This window comes from Eurytemora carolleeae, unplaced genomic scaffold (assembly GCF_000591075.1).
Source record: "Eurytemora carolleeae unplaced genomic scaffold, Eaff_2.0 scaffold987, whole genome shotgun sequence".
Classification (NCBI taxonomy): domain Eukaryota; kingdom Metazoa; phylum Arthropoda; class Copepoda; order Calanoida; family Temoridae; genus Eurytemora; species Eurytemora carolleeae.
In genome coordinates, this window is record NW_019396875.1 from 52,207 (window position 1) to 69,614 (window position 17,408).

Below are 17,408 nucleotides of genomic sequence, written 5' to 3' on the forward strand. Positions count from 1 at the left end.
TCAGGCTCCAGTAGATAAATAGAATTTTTTTTGTAAATATATATTTTTTTAATTTATAGGGTAGGGTTGAGGCCAGAAAAAAGTCCGGTCTGTGTAAAAAAATTTAAAATAGCCCATAACTTTTTTTGTGACTAAAGCTACAGATCTAAAAATAATATTTTGAAAAGCCCTTAAATTATGAATGCAGAAACCTGCGTCACACTTTGATATTTGTTGAAATTAAAAACACGTTTTTTTGGCATTTTTTAACCCTCCTTAGCACCCAAACTATTAATAATGTTATTATGGTCTATTTTTTTCAATGAGCTAGCTTTGAAAAATTTGGCATTTTCCAAGGGGGGAAGGGGCGTGGGATGCCTCCACCCCAGGCTATACATAAATTCAGACCCCCCCAGCCTTTACATGTTTAAAGCTTTGTAAAAAATAAAAAATTCAAACCAAAAGTCGTCTTCATTGTGTTGTTATTTACGACGACGACTGTAGTTTAACTTATTGCAGCTCGTAATCAAACTTCCTCTGTTTCGTAACTTAAATTTTAAAGAACTATTCTAAAGTTGATTTTCTTAATATAAAATCAATCATATATATGAATAAATAATTCTACTCATTTTTTTAAAAGAAAAATTTTATGCACTTAGCTTGATTTATTTCTAAATTTATTTCCAAATTTTCTAGAATTGAAAATCTTATTACAAATTAAGATTCATATATATTTTGGAAGCAACTCTTAGACATATCTACAACTTGGTGTTCAAACAAATATTTTTTATTTTAAACTTAAAAAATTTATCCAAAAAGTAAAAAAAAAAATAACTTTTGAATATTTTAGAGTTGAGAATCTTTACAGAGAGGCAAACCTGGCCTACCAGGAGATTCTTAATTGTCAAAACCAAGATGGTGGATTTTCTTTCTTCAAAAATAAAAACAGGTAAATATGGCAATATAACACACTAAAAAAGGGAATAAAAGGTGCCCAAAGGTTGGCTCGATCCTTCTAATAAACCGGAGTTTTGTTTTAGGCATTTGAGGCCCAATTATTATTCTCTTTTTTTAAAGTTTTTAATTATTTTTTTAATTTAGAAAAAAAAATAATGACTACTTAATATTGTAATTTCCATCAATAAAATATTTATTGTCCATTGTAATTTAATTAAACTTTATGTTTTTGAATTAAAATTGAAATTTTCAATCAAAGCTTCACTTAGTTTTTTTACTATGTATATTTAAACACAAAATCATTCACTGACATCGGAGAAAATATTTGAAGTATACAAATATAAAATATAAAATAATAAATATGGAAAATATTAAATCATCTTTTATTTCTATTTAATTTTTCTTTTCGAGAACAAGAAATGGTATTTAATTCAAAAAAAAGGGGGGGGGGCAGTTAGTTGCAATATTTTAATATCTTTAATATTTTAAGGGCTGAGAACATAGAGGGTGGAAGTGTCTGGTTGACCGCTAATGTTGTTGCTGTTTTGTCAGAGGCATACACTGTAATCCCTCCAGGTATATCAACTATAGAATAAATAGATATGTTTTGTCGGAGGCATACACTGTACTCCCTCCAGGTATATCAACTAAAGAATAAATAGATATGTTTTGTCGGAGGCATACTCTGTAATCCCTCCAGGTATATCAACTATAGAATAAATAGATATGTTTTGTCGGAGATATACACTGTACTCACTCCAGGTATATTAACCATAGAAAAATAGATCTGCTTTGTCGGAGGCATACACTATAATCCCTCCAGGTATATCAATTATAGAATAAATAGATCTGCTTTGTCGGAGGCATACACTGTAATCCCTCCAGGTATATCAGCTATAGAATAAATAGATCTGTTTTGTCGGAGGCATACACTGTACTCCCTCCAGGTATATCAGCAATAGACTATGTAGAGCTGTTTTGTCGGAGGCATGCACTGTACTCCCTCCAGGTATATAAACAATAGACTATGTAGAGCTGTTTTGTCGGAGGCATACACTGTAAATCCTCCAAAAAATATGACTAGGTCAAAATTCTTAAGACATATTTCTGTAGATAGTTAGTTTTCTAAACAAATATTAAACAATTTTTTTTATTTTCATTTTTTTTATTTTTTAGGATCTGGATTGTCTCTTGATATGGGTGTAGTTGAATCAGCAATATCTTGGTTAATTTCAACACAAATATCAATAGGTTGGTTTCTTTTTTGGTATTTTTAACTTTTTAAAAATATTTGTCTAAAGAAAAATATATCTATATATATGTTTATTTTGAGTATATTTACCACACTTCACACTGTATTATATTTTCATATTTTTATATTTTTATATTTTTATACTTTTGTATTTTTATATTTTTATATTTTTATATTTTTATATTTTTATATTTTTATATTTTTATATTTTTATATTTTTATATTTTTATAATTTTATATTGATATAATTCAGGAAGATTTAGAGAACCATTCATGTTTCCCCAGGAAACTCAGGCTCCAGTAGAATTCCAGGTAAACAGAAAACAAAATAAAGTTTTTATTTTTTAAAATATTTTAAATTTATGAAGTCAATTATTTTTAAAATTAATTAGTGCTTGAGTGATTAATTTCATTTTAATAAAAGATTGATTGAGTCATTTATTAATTAGATGATCGATATGATGATTAATTAAATGATTAATTCATTCATTCATTCATTCATTCATTAATTGAGTCATTTATTGACTGTTTGATTAAAGGAGTCAAGGACTTGGTTTCATCATTTTTTTCATTTTGATTAATTGATTGCTTGATTCATAGATTGATTTTAGGAGAATGTTGCTTTGACTCTGATTTTTTTTATCATTTTGATAATTTCATCGAGTTATTTATTGATTGATTGATTTATTGATTAGTTATTAATTAACTAAATTAAACCTAGGATTTAAATATGAGATGGAGATAAATTATTTAACCTGAGATTCACAAATCAAAAGTGCTGACGACATCACTATTTTGTAATGATTCTAATTTCAGAGTGTATCTCTAACTGCTCATGTTGTTATCAGTTTACAAAAAGCTTCAGTAGCGTCACAGGTAAAATTCAATGGTATAAGATAAAAGATTGCTTAAATATCGTCTTACTTTTCCACAGTTTTATGAGTTCAAGCTGCACAGTTTATGAGTTCTAGCTGCACAGTTTTATGAGTTCTAGCTGCTCAGTTTTATGAGTTCTAGCTGCACAGTTTTATGAGTTCTAGCTCCACAGTTTTATGAGATCTAGCTGCACAGTTTTATGAGTTCTAGCTGCACAGATGAGTTCCAGCTCCTCAGTTTTATGAGTTCTAGCTGCACAGTTTTATGAGATCTAGCTGCACAGTTTTATGAGTTCTAGCTGCACAGTTTTATGAGTTCTAGCTGCACAGTTTTATGAGTTCTAGCTGCACAGTTTTATGAGTTCTAGCTGCACAGTTTTATGAGTTCCAGCTCCTCAGTTTTATGAGTTCTAGCTGCACAGTTTTATTAGTTCCAGCTCCTCAGTTTTATGAGTTCTAGCTGCATAGTTTTATGAGTTCCAGCTCCTCAGTTTTATGAGTTCTAGCTGCACAGTTTTATGAGTATCTTTGAAATATTTGCTATGTAGGTCTGTGATATTTTCATTCTGAGCAGAGATTCCACGTTTCAAATAGCAATGTTTACACCATCAGGTTGTCAGAGCCCAGGGATTCTAACTATTCATGTTTTGTGCAAAGAAACTTAGCTTTTGCCAAAAACTCTGATTTATTAATGTTATTATCTTTCGAACCTGATGACGTAGACCTCTTTTTTCAAACTATGATTTTTGTTGGATGAAATAGTTTGAAATATAATAGTTCACACCATCAGGTTGAACAGATATAGGGACTAGAAAATTTGAGTGTGTGTCAAATTTAGTTTCTCTCTTCACTGAATTTTACAATCTGTATTTTAAAGGAAGAAACACCTTTCTTGAAGGGACTGTAATCGTAATTTTACCACTTCATACAAATATGGCAATGCCTGATTTGCAACGGTGTACCCTTGAAACCATTGTCGAATCAAGTATATGATTATCATGTTTTTTTTTTAACTCAAACTGTTTTTTTTCTTTGCGGTTTTTCGGCGTTTCTTGTTTTTTAGAAGCAACGAAGAAACTCACGGATATAAACACTTTTCACATCGGAAAATCTTCCATATTTTTTATTAGATTGAGATTTCAAGAGTACCGTTGTGAATCGAACATCTTGTCATCTTTGCATTGAGGGTCATTTGAAATTACGCTTACAGGCCCTTTAAACTGAATTTTTTTAATCCCTGTATTGTTGCGGCCTGATGGTGTAAATATAATGTTGCAGCCCGATGGTGTAAATATATTGTTGCAGCCTGATATTGTAAATATTGCTAAAATTGCAAAGATATAAAACTGTGGAATAGAAAGACGATATATAGGCAATTTTATGTCGACTTAATGTTATTGCTAACATTGACTATCTAAAATTTAAATCTTGAGCTTAATAACAGCTTTTCTATTCCAATGTTAAACGGGTCTCTCTGAAATTTAAAGTCTGGCCTGATTCCATTTTTTATGTGTTTTTGTTGTTGACATTTTAGGATTATTATTTATTTCAGAGTTTGAATTTGCTGGTACATGAAAGTGTACATAACTGTACAGAATGGTTAACCTCTCAGCTGTACAAGTTGGATAGGCATGGGCATCCTCATGATATTGGTAAATATATATTTATTATAAGCTCTTCGCTCTAGACCTAATTGGCTGAATTTTGTTTAGGAAATCTATTTATAGTCCCAGGTCACGAAGGCCAACAAATTCAAAATGTGTTTTTCCCAAATTTCAATTTTTTCAAAAGTAATTTTTTTAGATATTTCGTAATGGGAAATTTCCTTTCTAACTTTCTATCCATAAAAATGTTTTGATAAAAATTTGTACATTTAAAAATATTTATTAAAATTAAATAATCGCTAAATATTTCAGCTATTGTTGCATATGCCCTTCATGTAACCAACAAACCATCAAAAGTAAGTTATTTCAAAATTTTCTTTTTTATAATCATAATAATTGTTTACAACTACTTTACAGGAAATGTAGGAAAGTTGTACTTCAAGGCCCATAGACCAATTTTGGCTACTCAAACTCCGATTTTATCGTGTTTTGAAATGAAAAGCACGATTTCTTTATGACAAAAATTTCACAGAGCGGGATGCTAATTCACTTAATTGTTCGACCAAGGGACAGAAGAGAAACTTAACATCCCGCTGTCATGGTGATGGGTTGGTAATGTAAAAAGAAAAACATACAAAATTAAGTGTTTCAGGAGAAAGTATTTAAAAACCTCTAAAAGTAGAAGTGGTGGGAATATTTCACCCCAATTCTAAAAAATATAAAAATATAAATAAAAGGAAAAGGAGAGGAATGGATAAGGAAAGTTACATAGTTATTGTTTACATTGTATTAAATATAAATTGGTGGTGGATTGTTAGTATTTTTCTACGATGAACTAACAACTTTTAGAAATAAAAGTTATAGATTTATTTGTAATGTTGAGTACGAAAATATTATTTTGAAATATGCCATCAAAATATTCATAGTATTAAAAAATTGTAAATTAATCATTAATACGTTTTTAACTCTTTATGTTTTAAATGAAGTAAAATCTAAAAATGTCCAATCTTGAATCCACCATTTTATTGAATTATGTAAATTCTATGGGGAAGTGTAAAGGTTCAATTTATGCCCTGCTGTGACGGGAATAAAATATTTAAATTTTTTCGTTTTCCAATAACTAGGGTTTGGGGAGTAACATTTTGGGGGGGGGGGGGTCCCAAAATGTAAAAGTATGCAGGGTAGGGTGAAGAGAAAATTGTAAAATATTCTCTACAGTGTAGTTTCGTGTAGTGTACAGTGTACAGTTTTAAGTTTTACATTATAAATACATAATAGATACATTACATACTGCAGCAGTACATGTATAACGTGTATGTATATCAGTGTAGTATATGTATGTTCAAGAATGATGTATTCCAACATATTTGTGCATTGCAATAAATACATTTTTTTCAGGATGATGCGTTTCAGCTTTTATCCAAGTACAGACAAGAGCAAAGTAGTTTTATGTACTGGGGAAGTGATACAGATCCTATTCAAACTTTTAGCAGGTATTACAATCACATATTTTTAGGCACATTGGTCAGTGTATATATTAATATCATCTTGACGATAAAATATTTCAGATTTGCTTTTTAACAAGCTTGCAAACAGTACATATACACATCATTAGTTCAAAAGTTGCATGGTCCTAACCAGTACAAGGATCTTTCTGTACCATTATCTCTATTGTACCCATGCAGTATAATTAGGCGGGATGAACTATCTCAATTTAGAAAGAATATGTTCTTTGCTATCTGTTCAAACAGTTGTTGTTTATGATATTAAATAGAATAATATCTATATAAAGATGATCCGAAAAAAATCAGGTTTTGTTATTGTTTTGCAACATTGTTTTAGAACATAAACATGATTGGACATGAAATAAACACAAAATATGAAAGAGGCAATGGTTGCACCAGTTGAAAGATTTTTTGTAAATATGACAAATTTTAGGGTTGGCAACATTGAGGAGCTTCTACCAAACCCAGTTTTGTGCTGTGACTCACTTGCTGTCAGGTATTTTTTGGGTCCGACTGTATTTTTAACTTTAATAATTTATTTATTTTTAAATTTTACAATATTTTTAAATATTTTTATGATATCAGATGGATATATTTTGAGATTTCTATATTTCTTGTTCTTCATTTTTTTTTCTTGTTGGTCCATCCTTCAATCATACTTCGGCTAATTTTGAAAATAAAAAGAAAAAATTTTGTTGGATGTCCTTGTAGTTTGCCGTGTTACAAGTAGGAACTATTTTTAAATGATCTTAATTTTTTTCTGAGCCATGAATTTCTTTTTTCTGAACTCTGTATACTCTTGCATCTGATTTTTTTCTGAACTCTTGATTGAATATACACATCTGTTTTCTGTTCTTCTCTTTTAGATCTAAGCATATTAATCCCTTGTAGACAAGGGAAAAATGCAATTTGACACATATTTCTGATTCATACTATTCTTTAATTTGATATCTTGGCGCCAGAAATATCAATATAAGTATAATAGAAGGTTATCATATGTCAGGAGTAGATATCAGATGTGTTTGCAGTTTTTAATATTTTTTTCTGATCTAGGAATGTCTTGACTCAACATCTCTTATGTGTGGTGCAGTCTCAGCAGCAATTTAATACACTGTTTGAAGGTTTCTACGTAGGGTAGAATAATTTTAGAGGGGGGGGGGGTGGATGTTTCCTTCCCTTCTCCAATGTTGTCTATATTCGCTGTCGGAAGATTCCCTTCCATTTTTTCCTTTTCCAGTTTGATTTTCTTTTTTTCCCTGTTCTTTAGTTTCTTCTTTTTTCTTGTTTAGCTTGTTTTTGCACTTTAAGACCTTTCCAAATAGTTCTTATAACATCCGAGTTGTGGAAAAGGTAGAGGAGAGAGATTAGGAGATTTGTAGGAAGAAGGGTATAGGGAATTGCTTCCTGTGTTCCTTCATTTTATACTGTTTCCCAGTTTGGGGAATTATAAGGAAACTCATAACTGCACCCCTTATGCAAAATGAGGAGTTGTAAGCCCTGTAAAGCCCTCTTGAGGGGAATCTTCTTTAGTAGTCCAGTCCTCAGTCTAGTCCTCCCAGCCGGTTGAGTAAAAAACCAGTATCATTGTGCATGTATACCTATCAGGGGCTAAATTACTTCTTTCATCTCCAGTGAATACAGAAAACAAAAAACAAGAAAGGAAAGTTTAATCTATGTATAGTTCTTGCTTCCCCTGTAGTATACTAGATGCGTAACTAAACACAGCGCTCTCCCGGCTGCAAGGCTGGGACAAGGCTGGGACCCATATAAGATAGGTCCTTTCTCTCCGAAGTCAATAAGGCAACTGGGTCCGACTGTATAATCTTATTAAATTAGGCCTTCAATCCCCCTCCCTCGTTTACGTCAATTTTGGAATCTTGGAGAATGTAATGAATTTGTTGAGTTCAATACAGGTTGCCTGCTTATTGTCGGGGTTTGTGTCTGTAATAAACGAAAACTGCAAACTATTCAGAGAGAGAAATTCAAACATAACTGGAACGACTTCGTGACCTCGTAGCTCCTCTAAATTGGAGTTTATTTCAAAAGTATGTGAAAAGAAATTTATTCTCTTTATACATATTCTAAATTATAAATTATTATATTATTATTATTATTATTATTATTCTAAATTCTAACTGTTTTAAATCTCAATGACCCTTTTAATAAAATTAAACATATAAGATTTTAATTTTATTTTTAGTTTACCTTAGCTTAACGTGCTGGCTTTATCTACATTTAAAGAGAGTGTTTGCGAAAATGAAAAGGGGGTTTAGGCTAATCCCGAATTGAATTTGGTTTGGATCGCTACTAATTTTACTTCTCTCTGTTTCGGGATTCGGGATTAGTTTATACCCTCTTTTTCGCGAACACTCCCTTTAACTAATCTATATTTCAGAGCTACCTCCTACGGATTGCTGGTCTATACGCTTAGGAAAGAGTTTATTATTAAACCTATTGTTCGTTGGTTGAATTCAAGGTACGGTAAAAATAGTAAACTGCGAAGACGACATTTATAGTTTTAATAATTTAACTAGCTGTAGCTTTATTACAAAGCTTTAAAAACTACTTTCAAATTTAAATCCGATTTACATTAATTAGGACTTAAGGCCTTTAAGAATTATTATTTTTCTTTGTAGGAGGCATTCAATGTCTGGATGGTCATCAGGTCATGATTCAGTTTTAGCGGTCAACTCATTGGTAGAGTTCGCATTGCAGGAACAGGTAACGAATAGAGAAGAAAACCAAGAAAATTCAAAATTTCTTTATGATTGTCAACCAATTAAACTTAGAAATTTTAAACTAAACTAAGAAAATTTCCATGGTTGCACCTAGCTCACCAATTAAATTTTGAGGCAAATCGGTCCTGGGGTTCATGAGTTATGATCGGACATACAAAAAAATAAACAGAGATTACTACTTTATAAACAAAGATAGTTGTCTCCGTTAAAAGTTAAACTTTTTGTTTAGAAGAATGAGATAAATGAGATGAGTGTAGAAGTAACTCTGACTGGAAGTAAAAGTGTTGAACGAAGTTTTACTATTTCTAAATCATCCCGGGGTCCTTATACACTCATTGTAGAGAACTTTTACGGTTCTGTCAAGGTACGTTCTCAGTTTTTACAGGGGTATTCACAAATTATGAGACTTCAGAGAGTTTATGAAGGGTATTTTTATACAGTTTTGTAAGTTTGTAATTAATTATGTTAGATATTTTGCACGTTTTATCTGACAAATTTTTAATGCAAATAAAAAAAAAGACGGAAAATATTCAGATCCACTTCGCTGTATACATAGTTTTACGTGGGCTGCTGTATGATTGAATCCAATAAAAAAGTCCAAAATAAAAAAATAAAATACACTGTATCACCAAATACAGGGTTGCCTACAAAGAATGATACTTCAGAGACCAACTTATATTGTCTATTTCCTTGTATTCCTTGCAATAGTAAAACTTGATTTTTTTGGAGATTGAAATAGAAAATTGAAAATGAAGAATTTTATGAAAGAATTTAAAAAAAATAATATTTTCAAAAGGGACTGTAGACTTAATCTGCCTATTTACAATCAAAACTGTACCTTGTAAAATTTCAAAAATATTCTTGTATTTCTCTTTTAAAATTAATAATTTTACTTTGTGAATTCTAAAACGGGTCGTAATTTGAAGAATTTTCTTTTTTTGGCGACCCTGCCATTAAAGAGACTGTGAGCGTATAATAAATTGTTTAATTTTATTTGCTGTTTCTTTGCAAAATTGATTTGTGCATTTCTTTATCGCTCATGAGAAGAAAGGGAGATACACAAAGAAATAAATTGAGTCAGAAAACGACGTTATCTTCCACATTTTTGATCAGATTAAGGTTTCATAGTAAATGGGATGGTCACTAGAAATTTCGCTCACGGTCCCTTAGGTTCCAGCAATGTTGATTCTAGCAAAAGAATTGAAAACTTTTAACAAGGTCTCATGGGAGGATTTAAAATGAAGGTTTAATGTAACAAGTAAAAGTATATAGGAGAATATAATAAGGGTTACAGTCAAGGAAAAATAAAGAAAATGGAGAGTTTTGCACAGTGATTTAAAGATTGCAAGCTTTTACGCAAAAATTGATAAACTTTTGCCAATTACTTTTTTAAAACAAAATCTAGAAATAAGTGCTTCGTCTAGTCCTAAACTGATCATGTAATTCTAATTAACCCTCCATGCAAAGATGAAAATGGCCGATTCACAACTGCACCTTTAACCCTATTTGGCCGTGGGGGGGAGGTTAGTTTGACCCCCTGTGACCCCCCCCCCCCCTAGCAATAACTCAAAAAGTATTTGAGATAGGAAGCTCAAATTTTCTGTCTTCTCTAACTAACCCATTCCCCTCACTAAAGACTAAAAGCTTGGCTTTTATACCTACTGCCTGAGTCCTAAGGCATACTGCCTTTATGCCTTTTTTTACCTACCAGACTAAATCTATATTTAGATCTAATTCCAGCCATTGGATTTTAACATTTTATAGCTATTTGGAAAGCCTAGAACAAAGAAAGTAAATTGCACAACTTTATGCATATTTGCATTAGTTGGGTCAAGGCCTTTTCAAAAATGTATAATTTGTTGCCATTTGCGCAATTTGTTGGCACAATTTTTGCTTTTTAACTAGATTTTGCAAAAAATATTTGGATTCTTGCAAGTTTGACATTTTCTTTGCAGATTATTGAGGTAGAGTCCAAGGGCTTTCCAAAAACAAATCAAATTTCCAGATTTGTATCACAATAAGAAAATAAGAACCCCCCCCCCCCCAGGCAACCAATGAGTAAACCAGACGTAAGGCTTAATAGGGCTAAAAGCCCAGTCTGATCAAGCATGAATCACAGTTTTTAATTTTGAAAGCTGATTACTTTTTGGCTGTGGTTTCTTTTCAAAAGTGACTTATACATTTTAGAAATAAAGTAATAAAAAACGCTTAAAACATAAAAAAATAGAGTTAACTAATCAGTTAAAGTTTTCTTAAGGTACCGTAGTCAATCGGGCATTGCCATGTGTGTAGAGAGGATCAGATGAAATTATGCTAACAGTCCCTTTAAAGAAAATAAAATTCTGCAAAATAAATTCTTCTTCTCTAGGTTGAAATGAAAGGTAAGGGAAGAGCTGTTCTCCAGGTGGGAAACTCTTATCTTCTCCGACCCAACCTATACCTGGACGCACAACCAGGAGAAACTGAACCTAGAGAAACTGAACCAGGAGAAACTAAACCAGGAGAAACTGAACCAGGAAAAACTAAACCCGGAGAAACTGAACCAGAAGAAATTAAACCCGGAGTTACTAAATTCGGAGAAACTGCACTCAGGGCCTTTGCCAACCCTGGAGCTTTTAAGAACCTGGGATCTGAAACTAAACCCAAGATTTATCCTGAATCTATAAACTTGGATACTGAAGTTTCCCTGCAAGGAGAAACATCTCCTGTTAGTGCGTACAATCTTGAAGCTTCTGTTCAAATGAAGAATTCCTCATTCATTCTCAACTCATGCCAAAGGTGATTTTTTAAAAAAGCAAAAAATACTTGTATTTATTTCCAAAAATAGACAAATAGCTATTTAAAGTTTTAAGATTATAGATAAAAGACTGTGATCATAATTTTAATAAAATGTATTTTAATTTTGTTTTCGGAGACAAATCACAGATGTTTTAAAGTTTCTAAAAGATTTTTAAAGTTAGATTATTTGATCTAACATTACTTATTTTTTTGAAAGATCTAAAGTTTACCCTATTGTGTTGCAAAGATATAGTGATTCAAAAATCAGAGTTTGTTTGCAATTTATAATTCAATGTAATTTTTTTAAATTTTTGCATAAAACAAAAGTTTTCTGCAAAAACTAGTTGGAGTACCCGCATTGCCCAAGTTTTAAAATTACTGCGGAAACTAAATGTTAATATGTCACCCCCAGGGTGCCCTAAATAAAATATCGGTAAATTTAGTCCAGCTTTTTGGCCAGCTATAACGAACAAATATACAAATATATATGAGCAAAAATATTTATTATAAAGGTATTCTTTTAAATTAATTCTAATTACAGTTGGTTCAATGCAAAACATTTTATTTATATTTGATATTATTAATGGTCTTACAGGTTTTGTGGGTACAGGGTGACCCACAAAGACAACCTGAAACACTTCAGTTTTAAGATTAAATTGAATCTGGGGTCTTTATAATAGGTCTTCATAATAATATAAATAAGAAATCTAAAGTTGTAAAGCTACAAGGAACCATCTAGGAAAAAAAGACTGATAAAACTTCCTACAGTCGTCTTTAAAATCTCGTCCTTTGTGGAACACACTGTACGATGTCGGCTGTTATTGTTTATATTATATTTAAAGATGGCTGTGCCCATATGAGACGATATATTCTGGTCCTACTGTTCTCCAGGTAATAGAGGGTTATAGAACTAGACAGTCCCCCCCCCCTCCATCTAACCATCCATAAACCTTCATTGGGATCAATTGAGGTCCCACAAAAAATTTTGGAATGATCATCTCCGGTATTACGTTTATCGAATACGGCTGTTAAAGTTCTCAGATTTTCTTGGAATCGACTCTGAAGACTCTGAACGCCTAAACATCCTAAATGTAAAAAATCCTTCACCTCTTCCCCATTTGCTGTTGTATTTTGTATTACTGAGCCAACGTTGATAGATAGCTATAGTGAGAAGTGAAAATGAGCATTCCCATATATTGGATTATTTCAAAGCGTATAGTCACTTAATATTAATCTCAAACAATTTTTCAAAAGTATTCATACTTTTATTAATTTTCTACACAATCCGAAATTTTCGAATTTGTAATGCGTAAGCGTATGTTTGATAAAATTTGATTTAAATAGAAAATACAACACTAAAATCTGGAATTTAGACTTGACGATGTACTTTTGATTCCGCACTTAATTCTATATATGTACTTTATGTAAAGGGATTTAAGTGACCTTCCATGCAAAGATGGCAACTTATTAGATTTTCAATTGTGTTTTCTATATGTATACTAACGTGACTTGCGCATTTCTACTGCAGGAAAGCATGAAGAAGTCATCATAGTTAAAGACTTTAAACCTAGAAAATCGACAATATCTCCCACATTATGAATCAGATAAAAGTTTCGAGGATATTGACGTGAGTCGGAAATTGTCATCTTTGCATGGAGAGTCACTTGAAGTCAGGCGTACAGTCCCTTTATTTTCTATTCTCAAGGTCCAGCTCCCTACCGGATATACTATCTCTCCATCCGCCCTAGCCTCCGCCGTGGAGGATGACGCCGCCGTATCAAGTTATAACATCCGCCAGGCTTCCATCTTACTCACATTCGATTATGTAAGTTGTTCAAATATGCAGTGGTACCCAAAAAACTTTGGACTAAGAAGTCAGTATATAAACAATCTTATGTGTAAGTGATTTAGATTGAAAGATATGAAACAATGCACAAAATCAAGTAAAGTTGTTTAGCTGGGTGAATAGGTCCTATTTCATAGTTTTCTGGTTTCAATATTCAGTTTTAACAATGCACACAATCAAGTAAAGTTGTTTAGCTGGGTGAATCGGTCCAATTTCGACCTCCAACTCTATGGTTGTTTAATAGGTTGTGAGCTTTATATGTAAGCTATAGAGTCTCTGAAAATGTCTGCTCTCAGAAAACATATTCTAGAGTAGAAAGAAAACATCAAAAATGTTAGTTTTTTATCAGTTAAATATTCAGATTTTCTGCGATATTTATTGATTTTGAATAATAATGACCAATGACGAAAATTCATAAATTATAAATGTTGTTAATAGAGGTCTTGAAAATTCTAAGAAAATGTAAAAAAGGTAAAACTGTGAAATAGAAAGACGACAGTAAAGCAATACTAAGTGGACGATTTGATCGCGCCAGTGAAATATTATTTAAAAAAAAACAAAATTAAAAATATTATGAGATATTAACTGCAGAGCGTCCCATATCATATTAGATTATCTCCAATCTTTAACGACAAAATAAACCCTTAATACTCGAAAAACTTATCATTTTCCGCGAGAAAATTCTTATATAAGCCATGTTATTTTTCCAAATGATTCATTCTAATGAAATTTTCTAATTAGTCCCGAAAATCGTAATTTAGACCCGTTCTCGGTCTAATATGATGTGGGACACCCTGTATATACGAATGCGTCAAAAAATAATCGATGACTACTGTTTGTAATGTCTGAATGATTTGCTTGGAATTAAATTGATTTGTTTACGAATCTAGTTGAATGTTGCATTTTTCCGAATTTGTATGGACGCGACGTTCTTCGGTGTGAGTCGTTTTTAACCATTTTCTCCTTAAAGGCGCAACAGATAGAAGTAAGATTAGTTGCGATCAAAAGCGCTTATTGCTCGCCGTAAGCATCAAATAAAGTTGTTTATTTTAGCGAATCGGTCAATTTTCGAACTTATTAAAAATCCTGAATTAGATACATTTTTTTCCTGGGACAAATTAGACTGTTTTGAAAATTCTGAAAATAAAATATTGAAATATTTAAACTTATTTTAGTTGTCCCCGGAGCCTAGCTGTGTACAGATAGAACTGGAGCAAGATTATCTTGTTTCAAACCTTCTCCGAACCCTCCAGCTCCACCTCTACTCTACTCTATCCCCGGAGCACTTCAACACGTCTATCCTAGTCCTACCACCCAGGGACTATTCAACCTGTGAACTCTGTACTAGTCATGCTTGCTTAGGCTGTAGTAGTCATTCAGCATCGTCTGGGTGTTATCTTGAAAAGTCTCTAGTCCTATCTAGTCTTTTATATGTATTTTCTAATTATCTACTTGTCAATAGGTTTACCACTTTAGCTCAGAACTAATTTTTAACCCATTTCATACAAATTATTTTCAACTATTTTTCATCTAAAGGGTTAACCTTACAAGATGATAATTCAAATGGGAATTTAAATTTAAAATTAAATGGTATCATTTGGACAATTTATATGATATTTTTTGCAAAAAAAAATATTTCAAACTAAGGAAGTGTTTGCATTACACAGTGATTTTCAAATCCCTTTGTTTTGCAACCGATGTCGCTGCAGATTATGAGTTTCGTTGAATCAAATAGCCCAAGTTAGAAATATTAAAGATTTACAATATGCATCCTCACTCCTCAGGTTGCAAAGATATAGGGATTGGCAAATTTGAGTTTGTGGCAAAAACACAGTTTCTTTGTTTGTGGCAAAGTATTATAAGAATGATTGATAAAGAATAGTTTTGCAACTTTTCTAAATAATTAGAAAACAAAGACGATCTTTATCATCAGTTTCTAAGTTTTTGCTGTAGTCAATAAAATAAAAGACTCATAGATACAAAATGGAAAAGGAACTGCCACAAATCTGATTTTCTAATCCCTATATCTTTGCAACCTGATGGTGTAAACCTTCAAAATTTCAAACTTTCATTATGTGATCTCAAAGAATTCATATAGTTTGAAATATCAAAGGTACACCGGACTAACCAGAGTCAGCAGCATTCGGTTTCTTCTTCTTGAAATCAAACGTGTTTTGGCCTTTAATTCAATAATCATTTACTTTACGGATTTGTTTCTTTTATACATTTTCATTCAAAATGCATAAGCCAACAAAAAAGTATTTAATAAAAAAGGCTAGCAAATTATGTTTAATGGGTTAAATTGTGATCGAAAGTGACAGCTTTCTGGAATATTGACAGAACCGTTAAATCCGCGTGAAGGACACCGACATTGAATTGCAAAGATATTAGGATTAGAAAATCCGGGTTAGCGGCAAAAACTTTTAAAACATTTTTCATAAGTAGTTGTGAATCTAAAGATATTCCTACTAAATTGAGAGTATTTGTGTGTGCCCAGCTGAGGAATTGAGCCACAATATCAGTGTTTAAAAATGTCATGTAGTAACCCAATATTTTTGTCTTGAGTTCCACTTTAAGTAAATTTTCAAAATTCTTTATTTTAAAATCTGACTTTTTCCAATTGTTTAGAAAAATCTCAATAATTTAAAAATGTTTAAGATTTATATCAACAAAAATAGTAAAAACATATCAATATCAGAATATTTTGATATTTGGTATCTTTAAACATATATGGCGTCCCACGGAACATGTCAGTAGCAAGACGGTCTGAAAGTCGTCTTTGCCCTTTGATTTTATTTGTGATATTCAGTCGTCTACCTAGTTTGACAAGTATGATTATTGAAACCACAAATCTAGTCCTGGCATTTCCAAATTGTGGTCTGCCTTTTTTGTGCAGTCAATATCTTGGAAATGCCATGAAGTCAGGGGTATTTCATCATTTTATCTTTAAAGTTCTGCTTCTAAAATTAGAATAAACAAACAAATGCAGAAAATTTAATAAAAATAAAAAAGACGACTGTAAAGGCTAATTCAATTATACAAAAAATATAAAATTTCAGGGTTCTCCCAGGTACCTTAGGTAACAGATTCATGAAGAGAACGAATTATTTGGTGTGTGTACAGCCTAAAAAGATAATTGAGTATCTTAGCCTTACCCCTGTCTTCTTATACAAATACTAATAATAATTCCGTAATCCTGCTTTTTTGTCATGTTTCCTGGGACACCCTTTACTTGATATTCAAAATATTTTATAAAAAAATCAATATTATCCAAAAAATGTGCAATTTTCTTTAAATACTTTTTTACTACCCTAACCAAAGATATACAAATACAAGATACATATAAATATATATCAGAAAAAGGCTGTGATCAGTAAACTATGAATTGTGTAGATGTAAATATTATGTATAGCGATTTACCAGATTAATGCTTGAAATAAAGAGACACATTGTCATGATGAATACTTAATTAGCTGCAGGCCAAATTGTCTGAATTTTTTTTTAAACCAATTTTCTTTACTTTAAAATACGATTTTTTAAAATTCCACATGGTAACGCCAGCCACTTTAACTAAAATCGTACTCCGATACCAAGCATGTGAAACCCTAAATGAGCCATACATCAGAAGCATTTATCAAATGACGTCTTGACAATTTTTTTATGGGTTTTATACTATTTTACGTCAATCTTAGTTTTTGCGAAAATAAAAAAAAGGTAATGAATATGCGGGAACAGTTTTAAAGAGCTCCATATAATCATTTAATTAAAAAACTAAACATTTGCAACATTCCCTTATCAGAAAGTGAAGAATACGACTTTTGATGAATTCTTTCGATGTATGGCTTATTTAGGGTTTAACTGTATAATAATAGAA

The 17,408-nt window shown here is 31.6% G+C and overlaps 1 protein-coding gene across 1 annotated transcript in view; it reads left to right on the forward strand.

Moving 5' to 3' along the window:
• LOC111709615 (uncharacterized) overlaps nt 1-15,699 on the forward strand; it is a 38,931-nt gene extending 23,232 nt beyond the window's left edge. The window contains exons 19-34 of the mRNA XM_023483355.1: nt 830-928; nt 1,427-1,512; nt 2,113-2,187; nt 2,442-2,500; nt 3,005-3,064; nt 4,616-4,715; nt 4,980-5,023; nt 6,066-6,160; nt 6,606-6,668; nt 8,568-8,648; nt 8,809-8,893; nt 9,140-9,274; nt 11,279-11,688; nt 12,531-12,579; nt 13,394-13,513; nt 14,710-15,699. Coding sequence (XP_023339123.1) covers nt 830-928; nt 1,427-1,512; nt 2,113-2,187; nt 2,442-2,500; nt 3,005-3,064; nt 4,616-4,715; nt 4,980-5,023; nt 6,066-6,160; nt 6,606-6,668; nt 8,568-8,648; nt 8,809-8,893; nt 9,140-9,274; nt 11,279-11,688; nt 12,531-12,579; nt 13,394-13,513; nt 14,710-15,021 — 1,873 coding nt within the window. The 3' untranslated portion in view covers nt 15,022-15,699. The remainder of the gene's footprint in view (nt 1-829; nt 929-1,426; nt 1,513-2,112; nt 2,188-2,441; nt 2,501-3,004; nt 3,065-4,615; nt 4,716-4,979; nt 5,024-6,065; nt 6,161-6,605; nt 6,669-8,567; nt 8,649-8,808; nt 8,894-9,139; nt 9,275-11,278; nt 11,689-12,530; nt 12,580-13,393; nt 13,514-14,709) is intronic.
• The last annotated feature ends 1,709 nt before the right edge of the window (nt 15,700-17,408 follow it).